Below are 22526 nucleotides of genomic sequence, written 5' to 3' on the forward strand. Positions count from 1 at the left end.
TACAGCTATTTTGATAAAACATAGGTACTTAAAAGAAAAGTTTCTCCTTTCCTGTTGTCCCATTCATTCACTATTTATTTACGAATATACAAGTAATAATGCCAAGTAACTGTGATACATACAGTAGAATAGAAATATCTTTTTTTGTTTAATTATGGCTAATGATTTATCAAACAGGTAACATAGCGTGACAGGTACACTAATGGACTGAAAAATAAAGCTTAAAAGTTTCCCGTACTTCGTACTCTATTGGGCATACTGATCCCTGCTGCCATTAAAGACTTGTATATCTGTGTTTTGTTTCTTTTCCAGGAGTAGGATATTCTCTAAAATAATTGAAACTTCCAAGTGTTTGTTGCATCAAATAATTTTTATGTGGCATCGCTCTTTCATTTTGAACAGTTACAGATCCATTCATATTGGGTCAAGTGGTAGTTCTGGTAAATTACTGTTTTACATGTTCATAGCACTGTGTTAGGTGGTGTTATATTCTGTATTTTATATATGCCTTTCGTTGATATGTTAATCTGAATTTTTACTGTTTTAGGAACTAGCTACTGAAAACAGGATGCTACGCACACTTCAGAAGCGTCAAGATTTAGCATTGAAACGATTTGAAGATAAAAAAGCTGACCTTCCAGTGCTTCTGAATGCACACACAGAGGAAGTTCGTACTCTACGGGCCACTATAAAACAGGTGAAGCAAAATCATTTTGTGTTCATTCAGATTGCAGATGGTACTACTACCGTTAATTTATGTGTAGTACCTGTACAAATTTAATTAAAAGGTGGTGTCACCTGTATGCTTGATGTTTATGCAGCTTGAATTATCCGTACAAGTGAAACTAAAGAGTAGGCAATGCTGTTTTAACTCTTTGAGGCTGGTAAAAAGGTTTTTGGGATCAAAACTTGAAACTATACGTTTGGATTTGCATCAAAAGGTCTTTGATCTGAGTCACCTGAACACATCACACAACTTCAGTTTCCATGTGCATATTGTATATTTTTGAACTATAGAAAAGCTCTTTTGCTGGCTGTTGGATCACCATCGCTGGGATAAATGATGTCGGAGATAACATAGTAACAAGATTGTAAGGCCATTATTGGAATGTTGTTAACTTGGCAGTAATGATCATATCACCATATTTCTGAAGAAAACTAAATATTTTCAGTAATTACACTGGCCTTGTGGAAAAGTTGTTCCCTTCATTACATTGTTTCTGTCAGATGTGTTATTTCTGCATGATTTTGGCATTTTGAATGTGGTGTGGAAGTTACTGACAGTAAGCATATATGTGCTTCCCTAAGACATGCTTGTATGGCTCAGTTGGAAGAGAATGCATTTGTGTATTCATTTATTTCTGTAAATTCCACCATGAATGAGAGTCTTGAAGGCCATGGCATAAGTCAGGATATACATTGATAGGACAGATCACTCACCAGAAACAAATTGTGTATGCTTTATTAGCAGTTAACTACCATTAAATAGGTACTGTCTGTTAGTGCTTACTGTATAAGAATGCATTAAAATGAGCAGCAAAGCCCTTCTTCTTTTGAAAGGAAATGTCTGCCTGAAAGCTAACCTGATCCAGTTTTAATGACTGCAGAGTGGAGGGGGATCATTTAAAATATACAAATTACTCCTCTCCAAGAATACTTAGGACTATACTGAATTCTAATGTTAAAATCAGTGTTTAAATTAACTATACCAAACAAATAAAATGAAACCCTGGACAGTCTGAATCATTGTGTTCTGATTGTAGAAAGATTTCCTGTTCATAGATGATATTTTATCAGTGATTATGAACTGGCATTAGATTTTGTTACTTTTGTAACAGTTCAAACTCATATAAGAAAATGTTCCTTTTTCAGGGAGGGGGAGGTTGGGGAGTGGTATTTTGACTATACCTGTGCAACTTTAAAACATAATGATTAAAAAAAATCTGTGCACAGAACATATTGAGGAGAACAATCCGGATTTGCAACAGCTTCATTTAGGGAAAGCCCCTTTGACAATTGGAACATATGGAGAGGAACCACTAGCAAGATGAAGCTTTTAGTCAGTCTGCAAGGAGTGTTCAGATAGTCCAAGTAGCAGCACCGTGCCTATAAATGACAGGTATCCAAGTTACAATTAAAACTTGGTTTTAAAGTGTCGTAAATACATCTGAAGTAGTATCTCAGCAGTGCAACTGGACTTCTGATTTGATATGAGAAAGGTCACACTTCATAATTATTGACAGGCAGTTAGTTATGTAGTGAAATTGCTTTCTGCTGTTCGCATAAACAATTTAGGTGACACTGAGCAGCTTGCGACAATACAAGAATGACTGTGCTTCATTGTCTGTGGGGATGATTGTACTTCTGTTATTGGCACTTCAATAAAAAAGAAGCCTCCGTTGCTCTAATCAGATGCAGATTAATGTTAGACTGATTGTAGATGCTACAAATCTAAATAATGTACCTCAACTACAATAAAGTTTACTGTCCGTAAAGTCACACAAAGACTCTTAGCATGGTGATAAGCTGCTGTGTAATTAAGAGAATTGAAATTAGCTCGAGCCTCTAATATAGAGGTTGGTGAACACGGTATATAAATACACTGATGGGAAAAAAACTTGTGACACCAAAAAATAATTGATGTACAGTAAAGTAATTTTGGGAATACATGTGTGTAGGTAACATATTTAAGTGATTAACATTGCAAGATCACAGGTTAATGTAAGCATGAGATAAGCCATTGCGAATGTGAAATGCTGGCACATTAATAACGGGTATAACCGCCAGAATGTTGAATGCAGGAAAGCAGAAGTGTATGCATTGTGCCAGATGTCAGTTTGTGAGTTGTAGTTCCATACCTGTTGCACGCTAGAGTTGTCGTCTGATGATGTCCCATATGTGCTGGATTGGTGACAGATCTCATGACTGAGCAGGTGCAGGCAACATGTCGACACTCTGTAGAGGGTGTTGGGTTACAACAGAGGTATGTGGATGAGTAGCACCTTGTTGGAAAACATCTCCTGGAATGCTGTTCATGAATGACGTCACAACAGGTCGAATCACCTGGTTGACATACAAATTTGCAGTCATGATGCTGGGTATAACCACAAAAGTGCTTCTGGTGTCCTATGAAATCATACCCCAGGCAATAACTTCAGGTGTAGATCTAGCATGTCTAGGCCACAGACAGGTTAGTTGCAGGCACTCACCTGGCCTCCTCATAACCAACAAACAGCCATCACTGGAGCAGAGGCAGAGCCAGAGCCAGAGCCAGAGCCATCTTTCATCAGACAAGACAAATGACCTCCACCCTGCCCTTCAGTGAGTTCTCACTTGACACTACTGAAGGCAAAAATGCCGGTGGTTTGGGGGTTGCTGAAATGCACACTACAGGATGTCTTGTCTTGGAACTGTCGTTTAAGTAACTGATTTGTAATATTGTGTCACTATGGTGCACATGCCACAGCCATACATTGAACACAATGGTCTTCCCTCTCGGTAATGTCACATGGCCGTCCGGAGCCCTGTCTTCTTGGTACTGTACGTTCTTGCAACCATCGCTGCGAGCAGTCATGTACAGTGGCTGCATTCCTGCCAAGTTTTTGTGCAATATCATAGGAGGAACATCCAGCTTCTCATAGCCATATGACAAGATCTTGTTCAAACTCAATGACATATTGATAATGACACCTTTGTTGCCTTAAAGCATTCTTGACTAACATCAACTCACCATGTCCAATCACTAAGGCAACTAACGCTCACAACTGTTACAGCATATATTTAAAGCAAATCTGATTTACGCCATTCATGCGAGTGGCGTGAAATTTGAGTAGACATCATCTTTCACATGTACAAACATGCCTACCAACTTCCGTTTATGTTGCACAACTCCTTGGTGTTGCAATTTTTTTTTCCCTCTTCATTGAAGAATAAAATAAAAATAACTGGAAAACACAGTGTTCACAGCTAAAAATTAATCAAACTCCACACTAACACAAATGAATTGAAGTCTAAGTGACATGTCATGTATTAATGCTTAGTGCCAATCAGTAGCAAAAAATGATCAGACTCACCACTGGCAAACTGAGGTAAAAGTCAGATTCACAAGGAGACCACACATCAATCAGATTTTTGTAATTATTTATATTTATGGAATGTGATGTTCAGAATTCAAATATGTTATCTGCTAAAGCAGTCCCCAGTCTAAAAAATTCTTGAGAAAATCAATGTTGAAGCTTTCTGAGCCTTTTTAAATAGCTACATCTAGTGTGGTTTTTCGGTGTGCCGCATGGCTCTGTGGTAGACTGTTTGCCTGCCTTGTGGGCAGTCCAGATTCAATTCTCAACTGAAGAAAATTTTTAAAATAAAGGTGCATGTTCTACGAGTATTTCTGTGCAGCATAAAATACATAAGGATTGACCTTCATTAATATTCTAATGAAAAGGATAGGTCACTGCTCACCATATAGAGGACATGTTTAGTCACAGAGAGGCACAATGAAAAGACTGCTCTACGTCTTAGCTTTTGGCCAAAAGTTCTTCTGAAGTACAAAGTGGTTATAATAACTAAACTTTCACTACTTGAGGGGCCCCCATGAAACAAACTGATCCCTGGACATTGAATCTATGTGGAACCATTTGTAAGGACGTGTGGAAGAGAAATAACAAATGAACCATTGAAAGAAACACATTTTAATTTCCACATGATAGTGTAACATTTGTTAATTGCACACCAAGTTCCCATTCCACATTACAGATGTTTCTTAATGAGATGGCCATCTTGATGCCATTTTACAATTAGGGCGTTGACATGGGAAAGGTGGTATGTGCCAAAAATAGTTTTTCATTCCTTTTTTTCATGGACAAGGTAGTAAAAGCCAATTCCACCAGCAGAAAGAAAGTTGTTAGTACAATGGTAGTTAGAACAGCTTGAAAACATTCCTGCTGATGGCTCCTGCAGCAAGTAACAAGCCCAAGGTGCAGTAGTTAGTCAATTTCGTGCCAAAATGGTGTGATAACTGCGCAGGGCAGAATTACAGCGATGTGGCAATAGAAGATAGTAAAAGGAAAACTGAAGTTTTAAATTTCATGTTTAAGAAATTGTTCATGCAGGAGGCTCGTATAAACATACTGTCGTTTGACTGTTGCACAGGCTCCTATATGGAGGATGGTAAGAGAAAGTATATATGTCACTAGGTCCAGAAGGAATCCCAGTTCGGTTTTACACGGAGCACTCTATAGCATTGGTCCCTTACTTAGCTTGCATTTATTTTAAAACTCTTACCCAGTGCAAAGTCCTAAGTGACCGGGAAAAAGTGCAGGGTAAAAGAATGGATCTGCAGAATTACAGATCAGTATCCTTAACGTTCGCTTACCATAGAAATCTTCAATATCTTTACATTTCAAATATAATAAAGTTTTTTGAGATGGAATAGCTCCTGTTCATAAATCAGCGCGGTTTTAGAAAACATCAGCTTGCCCTTTTCTCGTATGATATTCTGCCAAGTATTGATGATGGACAACAGGCAGGTTCAATATTCTTAGATATCTGAGAAGTGTCTGACAAGTTGCCCCACAGTAAGACTGTTAATGAAGGTACAAGCTTACAGAATATGTCCCCAGATATGTGAGTGGCTTGAAGATTTTGTAAGTAATAGGGCCCGGTACCTTTTCCTTGACGGCAAGACAAGGGTGTTGTCAGGAGTGCACCAGGCAAGCGTAATAGCACTGCAGTTATTCTCTATAAACCTAAATGATTTGATGGACAGGGTGAGCAGCAATCTGCAACTGTTTGCTGGGGAAGCTGTGGTGTACAGGAAGATGTCGTCATTGAGTGACTGTAGGAGGATACAAGGTGGTGAAGACAAAATGTGTAGTTGGTGTGATAAATGGCACCTAACTCCGGAAGTAGAAAAATGTAAGTTAATGTAGATGAGTAGGAAAAACAAGTACATAATGTTTGAATACAGCGTTACTACTTCACACATGGATGTTGATTAAATATCTAGATATAATGTTGCAGAGCAATATGAAATGGAACGAGCATGTAAAGATTGTATTGGGAAATGCAAATGATCAACTTTGGTTTATTGGGAGAGGTTTAGGGAAATGTGGTTCATCTGTAAAGGAGACTATATATAGGACACTAGTGCGTACCATTCTTGAGTCTGCTCAAGTGTTGTGATCACCACCTCATCAGATTAAAAGAAGACATGTAGCAATTCAGAGGTGGGCTGCTGGATTTGTTATTGGTGGGTTTGATCAACACACAAGTATTACAGAGATGCTTTGGGATCTCAAATGGAAATCCCTGGAGGGAAGACAATGAGCTTCTTGAGGAACACTATTGAGAAAATTTAGAGAACCAACATTTGAAGCTGACTGTAGAGTGGCCCTACTGCTGCCATTGTATGTTTCACATAAGGACCACAAACATAAGAGAAAATTGACCTTGTATGGAGGCATATAGATAGTCATTTTTCCCTCACTTTATTTGCGAGTGGGACAGGAAGGGAAATGACTAGTAGATACAGTGTACCCTCTGCCATGCCCTGTATGACAACTTGTGGAGTGCGGGTGTAGATGTAAATGTAGAAGAATCAAACGATATAATTGCTTATTATTTATGTTATTGCAAGAAACTATTTTGATTCTGTGAAATTAAGATCTCTGGCTTCTGAACATTACTGTGACATGGAATTTGATGTAATTGAAAAGAGGAAAAAGCAGTGTAAGATTGTGATTCTGGAAGAAGTAGCTGAAATTGTTCGCAGTGCTAGTTTTCAAACCTTGTGAAGTAATTACAGTGAAACCTGAAGACTTTTTTGACTTTGCCAATGAAGCTGATAAATGTTTGAGTGTGACTTCTCTTAAAACCCTCAGCTGCAGTTGGATTTCAAAGTGGAAGCATTTTTTCTAATAAAATATCAGAGTCATCACAAATTGGTTTTTGCTTTTCCTGAAGAATTTAACTTTTAGTATGTTTTACGTTTCCCATGTTAGCGTCTCAGTTGTTTGCAGTGCTTTCGGAACCTTGGTCCATGTAATGTTCAGCTGTTGGACACAGCTTGAAGATTGCACTTTACATCTAGCACTCTGTGATGGGAGCAGTACCTTCTTCAACAATGTGTGGTGCACTTTGCTATCGGCCTCTCCCAGAAGCAATTCCCAAATCTCCAGTTGATTCAAACTGTACAACCAACTTGTAGAAAATGCACACAAGCACAACTCACACACTTATGACCACTGCCTCTGGCTGCTGTGGCCAGATTGCAACTATACTTGATGGGACAAGCAACCTGGTGTGGATGGTGGGGGTAAGAAGCCGATTAGGGTGGAAAGGGGTAGGGGTGGGGGAAGGTACAGTGCTTTGCTTGTGGAAGTGTGGCATAATGGTGCAGTCACTAGGTGCAGTTGGGAGGTTTTTTTTTTGGGGGGGGGGGGGGAGGCAGAGAAGAGAAGGCGAAAAAGACTGGTGGGTGCATAGGTGCAATAGAAGTCCATGTAGTGCTGGAATGGGAGCAGGGATGGTTATAGATGAAGATTGAGGCTGGGAAAGGGGGGGGGGGGGGGTCATTACAGGACTGTAGGATATGTTGCAGGGAGAGTTACCACGTGCACATTTCAGAAAAGCTGGTTTTGGTGGGAAAGATTCAGATGGCACAGGCTGTGAAGCAGTCACTAAAATGAAGTACAATGTGTTGGGCAGCATATTCAGCAACTGGGTTGTCAAGCAGACTCTTGCCCACAGTTTGTCGGTGGTTATTCTTCTGGACTGACAGAGTATTAGTTATCATGCCCACATAGATAACAGCACAGTGGTTGCAGTTTAGTTTGTAGATCATACGACTGCTTTCACAGGTATCCTTCAAAGGGGTAGAAGATGGCTATGACAGGTCTGGAGTAGGTGGTGGTGGGAGGATGTATGGGGCGTTCAGTAAGTAATGGAACAAATTTTTTTCTTGGCTAATTTTGCTTGGAAAATTGTGCACTTTGTTGTGGGGCATTGTGGAATATTCCTATTTCAGCCCCTACATGGAATTCCAGTAGGTGGTGGCACTATACATAGTCTTCGAAATGGCTTCTGTAACGGAGGTATGTTCCAAGCAGAGAGCTGTCATTGAGTTTCTTTTGGTGGAAACCAGAGTATTGCAGATACTCATAAGTGCTTGCAGGATGTCTATGGAAACCTAGCAGTGAACAAAAGCGTGATGGATCATGGGGCAAGATGTCTGTCATCATCGCGACAAGGTCGTGCAAACCTGTCCGATCTGTAGCATGCTGACTGGCAGCACACACCTGTGACTCTTGCAATTTTGGAATGGACACTCTCATTTTAGGTGATCGATTGATCATAATCAAACACTTCGCTGCACAACTGGATGTCTCTTGTTAGTAGTGCCGACACATACTTCCATCAGTTTGGGCACTCAAAAATGTATATTCACTGGGTTCCGTGCCACCGAACAGAAGATCATAAAGAGCAACAAAGGACCATCCGTGCATAATTGCTTGTGCATTACAAAGCAGATCATGGCAATTTTTTGTGGGTCATTGCCACAAGTGATGAAACTAGGGTGCATCACTTCGAACCAGGAACCCAATAGGAATTTCTGGAGTGGCACCACACCACCTCTCCTCTGAAAAGAAAGTTCAGAACCACACCTTCAGCCATAAAGAAGTGGGGATGGTCTTCTTGGAACTCTAAGGGTGTTATTCTGCGATGTCCTCCCCCATGGTGCAACTTTCAATTGTGAAGTGTACTGTGGTACTCTCAGGAAACTGAAGAAACAACTTCTACATGTTCATTGTCAAAGAAATACAAACGGCTCCTTCTCCATGACAACACAAGGCCTCATACAAGTCTGCACACCTGAGAGAAAGTTACAAAACTTCATTGGACTTCCCTGGTCCTGCCCTTCACCTACTGGTCGGTCCCCTTCCCTGCTCCCACTCCAGCATTACACAGCTTTCTATTCCACCTATGCACCCACCAGTCTTTTTCCCCTTCCGTACTTCTCTCTTTTTACGATCCACCCCCCCCCCCTCCCCCCCAAACCACCCAACTGCACAGAGCGACCCTGTCCCCACCATAACCCTGCATGCTCCCACAAGTACCACATCTTCCCTCACCTCTACCCTGCTATCCCTCCCCCTCCCTGTCCCACCTGCCTCCTTTACCCCACCACCCACACGAAATTGCTTCCCCCATCAGTCGTAATTGCAGTCCTCGGCGTGGCCACAGCAGCCAGAAGCAGTGGTCATGTGCTTGTAAGTTGTGCTTGCGCGAATGTGTACGTGTTGACTACTTTAGAAAAAGGCCTATTGGCTGAAATCTAAAATGTATTGCAGTCTTTTCATTGTGCCTGTCAACGACTAACATCTCTATATATTGAGTAGAAATCTGTCCTTCACATAATATTTCTATTGTTTTGTTAACAGTCATTCATAAAAGATTAATACCTAATTAAGAATATTTGTGTGAGATGAAAACTGGAATCTTGTGTGCGATATGTAATTCAAAATAAGAAACCATGCATTTTTCATAATAACAGTGAAATACATGTTATTGCTATTGTGATGAATTTTATATTTAAATGGCATAGTTATTAAAAAAAAGGAAGAAAAAGAAAAAAAAAAGAGGGAGGGAGAGGGAGAGGCAGAGGGGGAGAGAGAGACTTCAAGCAGTGATTACATCTTGAAGGTACTGAGGTTTTTATTTTAATCTCCCCCCCCCCCCCCCCCCCCCCCCCCTCTCCCAACCCTCTCCCGCTCCCATACTTACATATTTTATGCGTCATGGTTCATGGAAATGCTCATAGAACAGACACTTCCTATTTCCACTGTCCAAGAATCAGACCTTGGCTGCCTGTCCCCATGGCCGGTGAGCATTCTACAATAGAGGCATGAAGCTCATCAAAAAATCTTGAAGTTTTAGGGATTTAAAGATACTCAGAAAACAACAGAGTTGATTTTTTTTCAAGAATTTTTTAGTGTTGTATTGATCTGTTTTGGGAGACTGATATTTGAGTTCTAAGCTTCATATACCAAAAATATAAAAAATTACAAAAATCTGATTGTCACGTGGTCTTGTCAATGAAAACAACTCAAAAGTCCATATCAGTTGCACACGAAAAAATACAAGTTGTGCTGTACCATCGGCTTAAATAAAATAGTCCTTGCAACTGCAGAACAAATTCTCTCTGAACAGTTATGAAATATTTCAGTGTGTCTCAACAAATGACTCAAACAATTTCTAGCCCTGAAAAGCATTCTGCTGGAGCAATGCTGAGACAAGCATAGGTCTTGCCTCTCCAACTCTGTCCTGAACAGTGTAAAAGAGAAAGATATCTGCCACTCTATTAAGCCGTCAGCTTGCCCCTCCATGGAAGACCCATACCTCTACATCACTTGTTGACTTTATGCTATCACCAGCCTCTTGTACAACTTTTTATGTATAAATGCAAGTGAAAATCTGAATTTGACATTAGACGTGCACTAAAAACCGCAACAAAGTTGATATGTCATACTTAATTGTAAGTGAAATACTTTCCCCACAAGTTAATATTAAACAATTGCAAATTTCAGCAGCAATATTGTTAATAGTTCATGGTTTTGGTGCCTTAAAATATTACAGTACAAAAGTATATGACAAATTTTTCTTGCAGAAATTTTCCTGCTCTTTCCATTGCTGCAATTATAATTAATGTAGTTCCAATTGCTTTTGAATTGTGGACAAAACTGTGTAAATTAGTAAATAGATGATAAAAACACAGTTAAAAATATGAATCTTACAAACTAAAGGTTGTGGGTGGTCTGTTATCATATCTGCCAACACATACTGCCTTCCTGGCTTAGCTGTCTTGGATAACAGATATGTACATTTTAATGAAAAGTTGAATTAAAAAATGTGTCTCACAGGTTAATTAATTACGTTACCAAACATGTGAATAGCTCAATCAATCCACATCAATGAACACTACAAATTGATAGCTTGATCTCTTTTGTATATTAAAAATTGTAGAAATTATTAATTATTTACTGGGTTTCAGTTCAGTGAATTTGCTTAGCACTTTTATCTTCCCACACACATTATCTCTAGAGTGTATCAGCAGGATTGTCTTTATCTGATCTTTAAAATAACATATTGTGCTTCTAAAACTGTATAAACATAGTTTGCCCTGCACATGCAAAAACCTAAACGAGATAAAACTTTCCTTTGCATGCGCTACCGTGCAGATCTGACATCATACCAGGTGCGTTCAAAATCTGACAAAAGCATTTGGTGGCTCGGTTCCACTCCACTCAGCCTAGCCATGCCTGCAGCTAACCATCAGTGGCATGTGTGCCTGGAGTCTGCGACACAGAATGCACAAACCAAATGCTGCGTCCGTCCAAAAAATTACCAATATTCAGATGTGATATGTTGTATCACAAGCTGTATTAGATTCTTTGCATAAGATGCTGTCCTTTTCCATCTAGTGAAATAAACAGAAGATCAAAACTTGTTGCAAAATGTTTTAGAGTAGATCTCTGTATGGAGTGAAAAGTGGCATTTCACATTAAAAAGTAAAAGGTGTGCGGTCCCCTGCATGAGCACTAAAAATACCCATTAAATTTCAAGCAATGGATAGTTCAGGTAGGAATATCAACAAAATTGTGAAAAGAATAGATTGCTTTCCATCAGAGACTTCTTCAGAAAAGAACACGCACACATATTCACACAAGCAGGCACAAATGAGTGCTATCTCAGTCTGCTCTGACCAGAATGCAGAGGTGTTGCATCAAACGCAAGCAGCAATCCAGAGTGGAGTGGGGTGGGGGAGGGATTGCAGGGTATGGATGGAGGGAGAGGAGTCAGCAGTGGCTGATAAGCATGCAGGATTAGATGGTAGCCAGGCAAGGCTGCCAGGAGCTGTGTTGAGAGGCTGTGGGGGAGGGAGGGGAGGGGAACAGGCCGTGGAAAAGGAAAAGGGCAAAGAAGTGGCAAAAGACTGTTGGGTGCATTGGCAGAAAGTGACACACAATAAGGATGAGAGGACATAAATTAGAGGAGATCAATGGCGGCTCCTGTGTAAGGGCACAAGACCACGTGGACACCCCAACTTTCGACATCTTGTGGATTTATTGGTTATTTTTCTTTGAATACTGTTAAAAGTAACATAGATGTTGCAATCTGAAGATACACCACTTAAATCTAACGCACTACTGCTGCTCTAGACTCCGTGTAACTTGGCATCAAGGTTGTGAGCACACCTGTGCTTGTGCATGTTTTAAGGAGCTTTTCTGCATACACAACTTGTGGGACATAATTGCCTTGTGGGCCAAATACATAAGGATTTGATAAACAACATACACAGGTCATGCTCTGCATGCTAGAAGTTTACGTTAGTGCCAGTAGGTGGTAGTTTACTGCAGCAGACTTTTATCCCCATTCGCTTGGCATAAATCCTGTTAAAGCATTGCACACTCATCAGATATGCTAATTCACTCAATATACATTGCAGTAAAATTAGATTGGACGACAGTACATGTTAAAGTTGTACTGACAGTAAACCTGTTTTGTGGGTTTCTGAATGAATTATAGTATAGTAACCAGAATGAGATTTTCACTCTGCAGCGGAGTGTGCGCTGATATGAAACTTCCTGGCAGATTAAAACTGTGTGCCCGACCGAGACTCGAACTCGGGACCATATAGTATAGTAAGTTATGAATTTTATCGCACGGTAATCTATTTGAGGAGCTGAGAATCATAAGGGCCTAAAGCACATCACCATTGATTGTGACATTATAGTATTTATTCATGCTCCTGAAATCTGTCGATCTTGTGTTCAGTCTGTTTATCTGTGCTGTAGGCCCACATTGTATGTATGAAAATTCACTAAAAACTGTATCACTGGTTTATCTGATATTCACTTAAATGTGAGATCGATTGCAATGTACTTTAGACCCTTACAGATCTCGGTGCCTCTTTTGTATTCTAGTCAAGTGACCATGTTAGTAGACATTACTACTTGAGTTTAATCATTTCCACAAACAGCATTTTGTGTTTGGAGTTGGTTGTTTACTGTGCGGTAATCAGGTTTTGTGTGCAGTGTAAACACAAACCATGTTGAATGTACTTAAATGTTAACAGAAAAGTAAAGCAGCAGGGAGGGATCGTGAGTCGTGCTTGAGTGGCTCAGTAGGTGGAGCACTTGTTCGAGAAAGGCAAAGGTCCCGAGTTTGAGTCTGGGTCCAGCATACAGCTGTAATCTGCCAGGAAGTTTCATATCTATACACACTTCTCTGCAGGGTGAAAATCTCATTTTGGGAACAGGAAAGAAAATTGTCAGGAAAAGTTAGCCACAATGGAACTAGGGCCTCCGAGTACAAATCCTTTGATTGAGAGAGTGACAAAATCAAATAAGTATGACTACAAGGGAACATTTAACAAGGAAATGTACAGTTAGCACAAGTTGTTCTGTGGGTGCAGCATAAGAATATTCAATTTTTCAACCCGGAAGTAAACTTGTGGACTAATACATCTGTTAGGGATCTTGTTTATCTGTCTGAAAAAATGGAAAAGTATGACAACTCCCAATTAAACAAAAATTTGAAATGGAGAATTGTGAAAGCTTACATATTATTTTGTTATTGCTGTAAACTGTACTTAATTGTGTACAAAACAACAAAATTCCACAAAAAATTCTTTTTTTTGTCAGTTAAGTTATGTGGCTTATTATTATTAGGATTACTGTTGTTGTTGTTACTGGCAGTGGCTGTAGTTTTATAAACTTGTTGATAAGCTTAACTGTTATACAGCAGATGCTATTAATTTCACTCTCTCAAATTTACCTGAATCTAAAAATTTGTGAACACCCAGAATGTATACTCATGAGATGCCGATGGAGAAGGTGTGAGCCAGAGGGGGTGGAACCTTTTGGATGGAAGGTGTAGGATAGTATGTTACCTTTGGTTGAGGTAACTCTCATCTGCACAGTTTAGAAAAGCTGGTGGTTGTGAAGCAGCCATTGAAATCGAGAATTTTATGTTCACTTGCGTGTTGTGTCACAAGCTGGTCCACTTTGCTCTTGGCCACAGTTTGGCATTGGCCACTCATCCTTGTGGACAGCTGGTTGGCTACAGTGTGACAATGATCATTCATCCTTGTGGACAGCTAATTGGTAGTCATACCAACGTAGGAAGCTGTTCAGTGACTGCAGCACAGCTGGTATATGAAGTTGCTGCTTTCACAGGTAGCCTTGCCTGTGTTGGCGTGGGATAAACCTGTGACGGGACTGGAATAGGAAGTGCTTGGTGAGTGGATTGGGCAGGTCTTGCAACTGGGTCTTCCACAGGGATATGATCCCTGTGGCAAGGGGTTGGGTTTGGAAGTGGCATAGGGGTGGGTTAGGACGTTGTGAAGATTGGGTGGGTGACAGAACACCACTTTAGGAGAGGTGGGAGGGATCTTTTCATAATATTTTAATATTTTTTGTTAATATTTCCCTCATTTCAGGGTATTGTTATTTATAACAAAAGCCCTGGCAAAGGATGTGGTTCATTTGTTCCAGTCTGGTGTGGCATTGGGTGATGAAGGGAGCATTCTTTTGAGCTGGCTCTTGGGTATGGTAGGAGGATTGGGGATGTGTGGGGAAGTGGCACAGGAGATCTGTTTGCGGATTAGATCTGGGGACTAGGACCTGTCTATGAAGGCCTGTAGCGTACTGAGCACTGCAGATACACTGTCTGCGGGTGGCTGAGCTGTATGGGAGAGATTTTTTGGTGTGGAAGGGATGGTAGCTGTTGAAAGGTAGGTACTGTTTATGGTTGGTGGGTTTACTCTGGACAGAGGTGTAGATGGAGCCCATCACAGAACAGGAGATCAGCATCCAGGAAGATAGCTTGCTGTGTTGAGGATGACAGGGTGAAGCAGATGGGAGAGAAGGTGTTAAGGTAGTGAAGGAATGATGATAGGATGTCTTGGCCCCAAGTCCAGGTCATGAAGATATCACCAGTGAACTTGGAACCAGACAAGGGGTTTGAGTTTTTGGAAAGCTAGGAAGGTTTCCTCTAGATTGCCCATAAACAGGTTGGCATAGGATGGTTCCATGTGGGTGCCCATGGCTGTGCCACAGATTTGTTTGTATACCTTCCCTTCAGAGGAGAAGAAGTTGTGTAGCTCGAAGTTAGTAAGGTGTATGAGGGATGAGGTACTGGGTTTGGACTCTGCAGAATGTTGAGAGAGAGAGTGCGTTCAGTAGTGACAAGACTATGGGCCTGAGGGATGTTGGTTTATAGCAGTGATGAGTAGGGATCCAGGAGGTAAAGGGACAGGGGTGGTGGAGAGTTTATCAAGGAAGTGGTTGGTATCTTTGACATGAGAGGTTAGGTTTCTGGAAATAGGTTTGAGCTGTTGGTCAATGAGGACCAAAATTCTTTCAGTGTGTGCACAATAATTAGCTACAGTGGGGCATCCAGGATTGTTGATTTGTATATTTTGGAGAGTATGTAGAAGGTGGGTGTGCATGATGTCATAGGGGTGAGGAGGGAAATGGATTCAGGGGAAAGGATATGTGAAGGGCTTAAGGCCTTAAGCAGGGATTGAAGGTTATGATGGACTTCTGGGATAGGAACACTCTGGCAGAGCTTATAGGTGGATGAGTCAGACTATTTGCAGAGCCTTTTGCCAGGTAGTCACTGTAGCTCACGATGACAGTGGTGGAATCTTTGTCTGTGGGCAGGATGATTAGGTCAGGATTTTTTTTTTTTTTTTCTTTTTTTTTTTTGAGGCTGCGTATGACTGTTCTTTTGTTCGTTGATAGACTGGGTTTCTTAGGAAGGGGCCTGGGGAAGGATTGTGAATGAAAGTTGGAGAATCCCTGCAAGGTGACCAGGGGTGGTTAGTTGGGACGGGGATCACAGCTGGATGGTGATATGAACTGGGAGACTGTGGGTTCAGTGTCGGGATAAGGTTGGCTTTGGTTGGAATGATTGATGGTAAAGGGGTGTTTCCGCTGCAGAGATCAGGAGAAGGATCAGGTTCACTGTGCTTAAGTTTGGTTGTAAGGATGAACGTGAGGACTCAGGATAGGACAGACTTCTGTGTGGCTGAGGATTTTGGTGGGAAGGTTAACAACAGAGCTCTGGGATTGTTTAGGCTCTAGATTTAGTGGAGTGCTGGAAGGTAATTTTGGGAGATGTGGTAGGTTTAAAAGGTCAGCTAGCTAGGGTCTGGGTGCCTTGAGGGGTTGACAAGGATGAACACTGTGGGTAAGATAAGGGATGGATAGTGGTGCCCCAAGGTGGCAGCAGGAAGTCTTCAGTTGGATAACTTATGTAGGTGGTGGAATACTCTTCCAGGTGTTGGAGAGCCACAGCTTCAGTTTCAGAGGTGTGATGTATGTGATTGTGCACAAGCAGTATCTTAGGGAGCACAGGTGATTCTGGGATGCCTGTGCCATAGAGAAGTGTTTTTTTGCAGTACCAAGTTTGTGAAGGACAGGTTGGCAGAATTTCAAAGTATGTGATACAGAAGAATACAAACAGTTGGTTGATTCATACTGACAGAGATACAATGTAGATGTGCCAAGCAATTGTAGAGGAGTTAAGAGAGGAACTGGTTCTGAAAATTCATGATCTGAGAAGCCGCCATTTCATTTCAAAGCACCAAAGTTCACATCTAATGCACCTGAAAGAAAATCTTGCAGATGGTGCAGTTTATCATTTTCATGGATTTTGCTGAGAACTGTTCATTTGCTTTCAAGTGTCTCTTCAAGGTTGTGATACCAGTGCAGTTCACACAGACATAGCAAGGCTAATTAAATATTTGACGATAAAAACAGGAAAAACTGAGCACATGCACCACTTCAGTGATGGATGTGCTTGCCAGTATAAGAAGCTCAAGAATTGTATCAATTTATGTCTGCATAAAAGGACTTCATTATATCTGCTGAGTGATATTTATTTGGAGCCAACAACTCCTTGTGATGGAATTGGAGGAACAGCTAAAAGATGGGCAGCTCGTGCTAGTTTGCAGAAGCCTTTAGATAACCAAGTATTGACACATCTTAATCCGTTTAAATTCTGTAATGACAAAGGCATGAGTAAAAAATTAAACTAATAAATTCTGAAACTTAGAATACTCTTTTTAGATATAGCAAAATAAAAAAGATTAAAGAATAGACAGTTGAGATACAGCCCCCTAAAACTGCCCAAAATGTTGCACTCAAAACATTTTCATCACATTTTCAGGTGCATATATGTTGATAGAGAAGAACAGAGGCTATTGTGTAACAAGCTCAAGAAGACAGCTTGACCTGGTGTGTCTTATTACCAATTTGTGGCTGAATCCTTCCATAAAATTATGATTTATGTCTGGTTAAAGATGGTTTCTCCAAGTCCATCTATGAATATTGTGCCATTTTTGAAGAAGCGCTACTGTCACCAGATGCATTTAATAATCTAATCAGTAATGTGTTCTTATTTAGCAGAAAAAAAACTGTTTAAGTGTACAAAATTAGGGGCATGTAAATTCAAGGTACCTTCTATAGAAGTTGTCCGAAGTTGGCACTTTGGCACATTTACAGCTGGACTCCCGTTCATGATAGTCTGTAGAAATATATTGAGCTGAAACTTTGTACATGTTGATCCAAGACATTGTTTAACTACTCAAAGAATTTCATTAGAAATGGTCAGGCTGGAACACACTAAAACTGGATCACTGACTGTGGATTACCTATTTCCTGAAAAGCACATTGCCAACTCAATTTAATTGCAAGAGAATACTCCCACAAAAAATGCAGCAGTATTCATAAACAGAAAACTCTCATGTAATCATAGTAATATTACAAAATAAAGCCAAATATAATATTATTCAATAGACAGATCTTCACAATTTGTGTAGGAGGTATGAGAATGCAAGTTAAAATAATTTTAGGAAAAGCACCATAAAACAATCATAATCTGTTTAATAAAACCGAATGCTTAAAACTCAATCCATAAATTTTCTAGTATCCATGCATGGAAAATACTATCCAGAGAAGTGAGTGGCATGAAACTCTATAAAAATTTTACATATGCCAAACAACCATAAGCACATCAACACAGTTATCTCTTACCAAAAAGCTGAAGGCAAATAAAAGTTATACAATATTTTTCGTGAACTGTCATTTAACTTTGTGCTGATTAAATACAACAAACCAACAACACTTGAGCCACCTTGCTGATAAATTCTTGAGCACTACCTGTGTTGAACTAACAGCATCATCTGCTTTCTGAGTTGAACTAACAGCATCATCTGCTTTCTGAATAATAACCAAGGCCACCCAGCACTTCTATGTAGCTTGCAGAGAGACACCTGGGTTCACAACCCTGACAGACAGCCTACAGAAAAAGTTGAACAATCAACCTTAACACATTAGATCACTTAATGATATGGACTGAGGAAACAAGAACTCCAGGGCATGGAAATGGTTTCTGCAGCAAGCAGGCCCAATTGCTGGTCCTTAAACATCAAAGGCTGAATGCCCAAGGCTGCCACTGTTGCCTCTTGACACAAGGCAGGTTTGGTTATGAAGTACCACAGTCACACTGCCCACAGCACCATTCTGCACCATGAACAGCAGAGGCATGCATCTATGTTCAAATACATAGCGACAGTGATGACTTTTTTGAGTTGGCACTCTGTCCCCACCAAAACTTAAAAGCTTTTGGGGAGGAGGATGTAGCCGAAAGAACTCGCACTTACGCGTTAGTACCAGATCCCAACTCCCTTTCTCTCGCAATTTACAATAATAAAAAAAACATGTCTTAACATTTTACTTGGAAAAATTTTGAAACACTCATGCCCTAGCTGGTACCTAATTACTAAAAACAGTGGAAGCAACTCATATTATCTCCAGCAAATTTATAAAAACATTACAGATAGATTTGTGGAATTGCAATAATTACTGAGACGCATTCTCTTCCAGTATATTTTCAACTATTTGCTCTTCACTATAATCCAACCACAGACTCCTAGTGCTAGCTTTGATTCCCTTAATACACTTGTCTAACGGTTCTTCATATTGTTACACCCCAAAATAATCCTTGCTGATTAGCTCACATCAGGTATGGGCACTAAGATAGTTTTGACAAATTAACTCATGAAATTTAATGAAAACAGTTTCCACTGGGTAGTCTCAGGCGATGTCTGCTCCAACTGCCCACACACCATGTGTCTCAAAAACTGATGTCAGTGTTCATTACTTAAACGAAATAATTTTCCTTGATCCTGTAATTTCAAAAAATTACAAATTGCTCTGTATCACCTTTAAATGAACCTACCGATAGTACACCACCATCATGTGATAATCCCACTAACAGGTTGGGTAACTTGGCAAACAGATCAGCCTTAGCTATAGATGGAAACCCACAAGAGTTTTTGCTTTCTTATCTATTGAACTAAACGTGTGCTTAATTCACTTTGGATAATTTCTACTATCCGAGTCAACATAGCTTGGGTTCATACCAGTAAATCATCTAGCTGTCTGCACATTGATTTATACACAAGTCGAACACTCTGATGGTACACAAAAGCTCTTCTCTATTAACGTAATGAATAAATGGACTCTAATTATATTAACTTGTGAGTGAAATGGTTCACTTACTTCAGATAAGGAAACTATAGTTTTTAACTCGGTTAACATGAGCTTAATGCTGGAGATGGCATCAATCACCTCTGCATCCTGCAGGCAGCTATACTGAAACAGAAGATTAACAGCTAACATCTGCTTAACAGAATGCAAAAGCACTACATCATTCCCCAGCCACACACACTGCTACTACAGTGGTACAGTTTAAATGAGTGGAAGGGGTAAGTCTAGGTGGGTGTAATACATCTCTTCCAAACTGCATTTCGCCAAAAGTGCTAACTTAATTTTATTACAGCAAAAGACTCCCACCAAAAAATTCAGAAATATTTGTAAACGGAAAACCCTCATCTAATCTTGACAGTGTCACAGTGTAAAGCCAAATATAACTTTAAACAATTACAGAGATATCTCGATTCACTTGCTGCTTAAAATTCGGATAAAATTCCAAGCTTTCGATGATGTCCTCCATTGTCTTCATCAGCGACTAAAATGAAAAGGAAGTTTTACACTGTCATGAACTGGCAAGGTTCCCTCTTTTATACCCACAGAATGGCATCCGATTGGTTGGATTACATCATAAAGGCGGGTACAGAGGTGGCACACACTCGTCCAAAAATTTTTCTTGTTGCGCTAGCGGTGTTTGCAGCGCCATCCACCGAGCGAGGTGGCGCAGTGGTTAGACACTGGACTCGCATTCGGAAGGACGACGGTTCAATCCCGCGTCCGGCCATCCTGATTTAGGTTTTCCGTGATTTCCCTAAATCACTCCAGGCAAATGCCGGGATGGCTCCTCTGAAAGGGCACGGCCGACTTCCTTCCCTAATCCGATGAGACCGATGACCACGCTGTCTGGTCTCCTTCCCCAAACCAACCAACCAACCAGTGCCATCCATTGCTTCAGGCGGTGAACTGTGAAAAGTGTTCTTCCGTGTTTTCTCCTTTTCAAGTGCACGCTTCCATGAATTGCTAATTGCATGGCCGGTGTCTCTGTTGAAGTTGTTTTCGTATGGTCTAATTTCAAATGCTTCTCTGATCACAGAGTCCCAGTAGTTTGAAGTGGGTGCAGCTATTTTCATTTATTCAAACAAAATCTGATGCTTATTTAACAGGCTGTGCTCCACCACCACTGATTTACCCGAATGCCCGTATTTAAGGTGACATTGATGCTCAACGCAATGGTTAGAAATCGTCCATATAGACTACCAGTTCACGATGGTCAGTTTTAGTCCCTGATGAAGATAATGGAGGATATCATCGAAAGCTTGGAATTTTATTTGAATTTGATGTGGCAAGTAAACTGAGAAATTTTTATGCAAGGGCTCTGTCATGGAAAAACTTTGTAGAACTTACACAGATAGACCTTCAGAATTTGCTCGACAGATAGAAGAATGCAAGGTAAAATGGCTTTAGATAATGCACCATAACAAAAATTGTAACATCTTTAATAAAGCCATATCCTTGAATCTCATAATTATAAAGTCCCATGCTGAAACAGAACAGTAACAAGTAACATCCGCTAAATGGAACACCTAACGAGATATACCAGCAAAATAATATCCTTGCATGGAAAATACTACCAGATAAATGAGTGGCATTAACCACTATAAAAATTTTACATACAGCAAACAACCATCAGTACTTATCACCACAGTCATTCCTTACCAAAAAGCTCAAGACAAATAAAAAGTATACAATATTGTTCATGAATTGTTGTATAACTGACTGCCAATTAAATATAGCAAACCAACACTGGAGCTACTGTACTCATAAACTCTTGAGACAAACTGCTTTTCTTAAGCTGATGGCATCAACTGCATTCTGAATAATAATCAAAGCCTTTCAGAATAATAAGCAAGGCAAACCCAGATCTTCCATGTAGTGAGTGAGATACACATGAGTTCGTAACCCTGACAGTCACCGGCAATCTTAAAAGAACCAGGTGACACAAGTCAAATAAATGACCTTAACATATTAGATCACAAGGAGGTAACCACAGCTGGTGATGACATGAACCAAGGAGACAGGACATGGGAACGATGTCTTGCGAAGAGCAGGCCAGGTTGATGGTCCTTACAGGTCGAAGGCGGGATGTGCGAGGCTGCTGCTGTTGCCTCTTTACACCATGCAGCTTTGTTTGGCAAGACCAACAGCCACAGTACTCATAGTGCTGCTCTGCATCCCACATGATAGTTAACACCGCAACAGTGATGACATTTTTTGTGTCGGCGCATTTCCCACATGTTATACAGGAGTAAAATGTTCAAGAAATAGTATGGAGGTGGTTCGAACACTTAATTGCAAATTGCGGAGTAATCGTGTAGATGAGTAGGTTACAATATTGTTTGTCCATCATTACTGATAGACGCATTTGCAAGTGTAAGCAGAGTCATAGTTTTCAGAACTGCTAGTTCCTTCTTCATGGAGGAAAGGAGGATAGGTTTGGGAAGGAAGGGCAGGTCAGATAACTGAGACTCCAGGTTGAAAGGAACCCATCCTTCCTTTGTGTGGACAAGGGGATACAAAGAGGACTTAGAGAAAGTAGGTCATTAGTAAACACTGTGCCACTTTTGGTTTATGGATGATACAGGGACAGTATGTGAAGGAAAGATGAATTGAGAAGAAAAGAAATAAGAAGTGAGATGACCATAGTAACGAAGAACTAAGAGTAAAGCAAAAACAGTGATGGGGAACCACCAAAGAGAGAAACAGGCAGGAAGATGAAGGAGAGAGGAGGCAGAGAAAAGGAAAAAAACAAAAGACAAAGAGTAAAACTTTGGTAAGTAAGAAGGTATAAACTAAAATGAATGAATGAATGGGGGAGGAGTTTTGTTAAGGAACGTGAAGTGATGGAAGAAGATAGGATACAAGATGATGGCATGGATAGGACAGGATATGCTTTTACACCTCTCA

At 40.4% G+C, this 22526-nt stretch overlaps 1 protein-coding gene across 4 annotated transcripts in view; it reads left to right on the forward strand.

Annotated features, from left to right (window-relative positions):
- Nucleotides 1-22526, forward strand: part of LOC126418735 (lebercilin) — a 185752-nt gene that overhangs the window by 70590 nt on the left and 92636 nt on the right. For all 4 annotated transcript variants that reach the window (XM_050085649.1, XM_050085652.1, XM_050085651.1 and 1 more), the window contains exon 5: nucleotides 548-697. In XM_050085649.1, coding sequence (XP_049941606.1) covers nucleotides 548-697 — 150 coding nt within the window. The remainder of the gene's footprint in view (nucleotides 1-547; nucleotides 698-22526) is intronic.

The sequence above is a fragment of the Schistocerca serialis genome, chromosome 9, assembly GCF_023864345.2.
Source record: "Schistocerca serialis cubense isolate TAMUIC-IGC-003099 chromosome 9, iqSchSeri2.2, whole genome shotgun sequence".
Lineage (NCBI taxonomy): Eukaryota > Metazoa > Arthropoda > Insecta > Orthoptera > Acrididae > Schistocerca > Schistocerca serialis.